General features: G+C 40.0%; 1 protein-coding gene across 1 annotated transcript; it reads right to left on the bottom strand.

The window, feature by feature from the left end:
- Positions 1–111: 111 nt before the first annotated feature.
- On the bottom strand, positions 112–2,010 carry LOC104959094 (fer-1-like protein 6; the record flags this gene model as incomplete). Its single annotated transcript, XM_010786947.1, has 4 exons — positions 112–174; positions 468–575; positions 1,112–1,261; positions 1,876–2,010. Coding segments are annotated over 4 exons (456 nt in total), but the record flags the coding sequence as incomplete, so codon positions are not given.
- Between the last annotated feature and the right edge of the window lie 67 nt (positions 2,011–2,077).

The raw sequence follows: 2,077 nt of genomic DNA on the forward strand, positions 1-2,077 counted from the left end.
CTGAAGTAATGTATACATGGTATGTGTGTGTGTGTGTGTGTGTGTGTGTGTGTGTGTGTGTGTGTGTGTGTGTGTGTGTGTGTGTGTGTGTGTGTGTGTGTGTGTGTGTACCTGTGGACGATCAACAGACAGGAACTGAACCTTCTTCAGCTCTCTCAGACCCCAGAATAACACCTGGTGGACAGAACACACACAAAAAGGTTTGGTAACTATAACATCTCTGGTTGGATTATGAGTCCAAATATTTTTGATAGAAAAAACTATAAAATTGACGTAAGAAAGTCCTGTAGTGCAAACATTTTAAACCCCTTAACCTTTTATATTATCAAGATAAAAACAATCGTATAATGGCAAAAGAGCATCGATAGTAGAATAATATAATGTTTTATTGACATTTTTTTCTAGAGAAAAATAAAGAAACAGGGTACCAAATACATAGCATGCATAGAGTCCGAAAACACACACACCTCCAGCCTGTAGGTACTGAGAACAGGTCTGATGTTGGCAGGGACTGTGTAGAAGCCGTCTTCTCCTTCCTCCAACGCCGGCAGACGCTGCTCTGCGGACTTTTGGATCTACACATTCATGACAACGAACCTAAATCATTACAAGAGATTCTTTCTATATTCTTCATCGTTCATCATCATTGCATGAGACAAGGACCTGCTTGTTATCTTTCTCAAAGTTTTACCATTATTTTCTTTTCATTTTGTTTCTTATTTGAATATTCGTATATCACAAGTACAGTTATCATAATGGACAAGTATATATTTTATTGAGATTTATATTTAAGTTTAATATATTATTCTAGAGTAGACCTTCTTAATTATTTTGCATTGTGTACCGTTACTTTAAGAGAACGCTCCCTGGCGCATTTACTTCAGTTACACTGTCGAGTCACACAGTTTACTTACCGTGTCATTTTAAGTTTCATATCAACAAGCAAAGGAAACCCTCTGGATTTTACCTGCTTATTAAATCAAATCAAATATAACGTGTTGTATTCTTTTGTGAAACTCCATCAGATAGATACGAGTAGGCCATGGAAAACAACTGGATCACATTTCTGCGGTCTCAGTCAGGATGGAAACTAAACGTTTAATAGACTGGCCTGCAGTAGTTCGAATGCAGCCAGCAGGTCTCCCCCAGGCTGGCTGCCACAGTGCAGCGAGCTGTACTGCAGAGTCGGGGGGGTGTAGGCGTCGGAGGCCAGCCGGACCTCAGGCACTGCCACCGTGGCTCCCAGGTACTCCGCCTTACCCTGCAGGAGGAAATCAGACAGAGGACCCCCCAATTCAATTAAAACTACCTAAAACATTGATTAAACCAATGCGGGATGGACCATCTGCTACACTGGAAATAACTAATTCAGTGAATCTACCTAAGCACAAACAAATCATTTATTCTGTCTACCACGCTAAGTCTTTTGGGGTGAGTAGACACATTTTTGTGTTTTTTATGTCTCTGATTATGAGTGTTCTATAGTATTACATGTGTGTGTCAACTGCTTTAAAGTCAAAAGTGCACAACCAAATGAAAATGTTCTCAAAGATTGTATCAAGCTTTGAGAAAATCTATGAATATTAATTGTTAACATCAAATCAGAAATATGGGTTCTCATGATAGCACTCTTTTGTCGAGTAAATCCTAAAATAGTTTTTGTTGATGTTGCGGATGTAGCTGCTGTAATGCAAGAAAACATTTAGATCTGAGCTGAGAATAAAGTATTAGTTTCTCGTTTTGTATTGTATCGTGTTGTTTCGTATCGTAATGTATTGCATCGAATTGTAATGTATTGTGACGTATCTTGCCGTATTGTGCCGTATTGTTTCGTATTGTGACGAATCGTGACATATCGTATCAAAGTAGCATTACCAGTGCGTCCTCGTCGTACACCTCGATGACAATGCGTGGTGGCTCCTCCTGGATGTGCTGCAGGTCTCCACTCAGCATCAGGCGGCCCATCGGCAAACACTGATTCCATGTCGGGCTGAGAGTCTGACTGATCACCTGACAGCAACAAAAACACCCACCATGAACACAAACACAAAAATAATCAGAACCTAAAACAGACTAC

The sequence above is a fragment of the Notothenia coriiceps genome, unplaced genomic scaffold, assembly GCF_000735185.1.
Source record: "Notothenia coriiceps isolate Sejong01 unplaced genomic scaffold, NC01 NC01_scaffold00029874, whole genome shotgun sequence".
Lineage (NCBI taxonomy): Eukaryota > Metazoa > Chordata > Actinopteri > Perciformes > Nototheniidae > Notothenia > Notothenia coriiceps.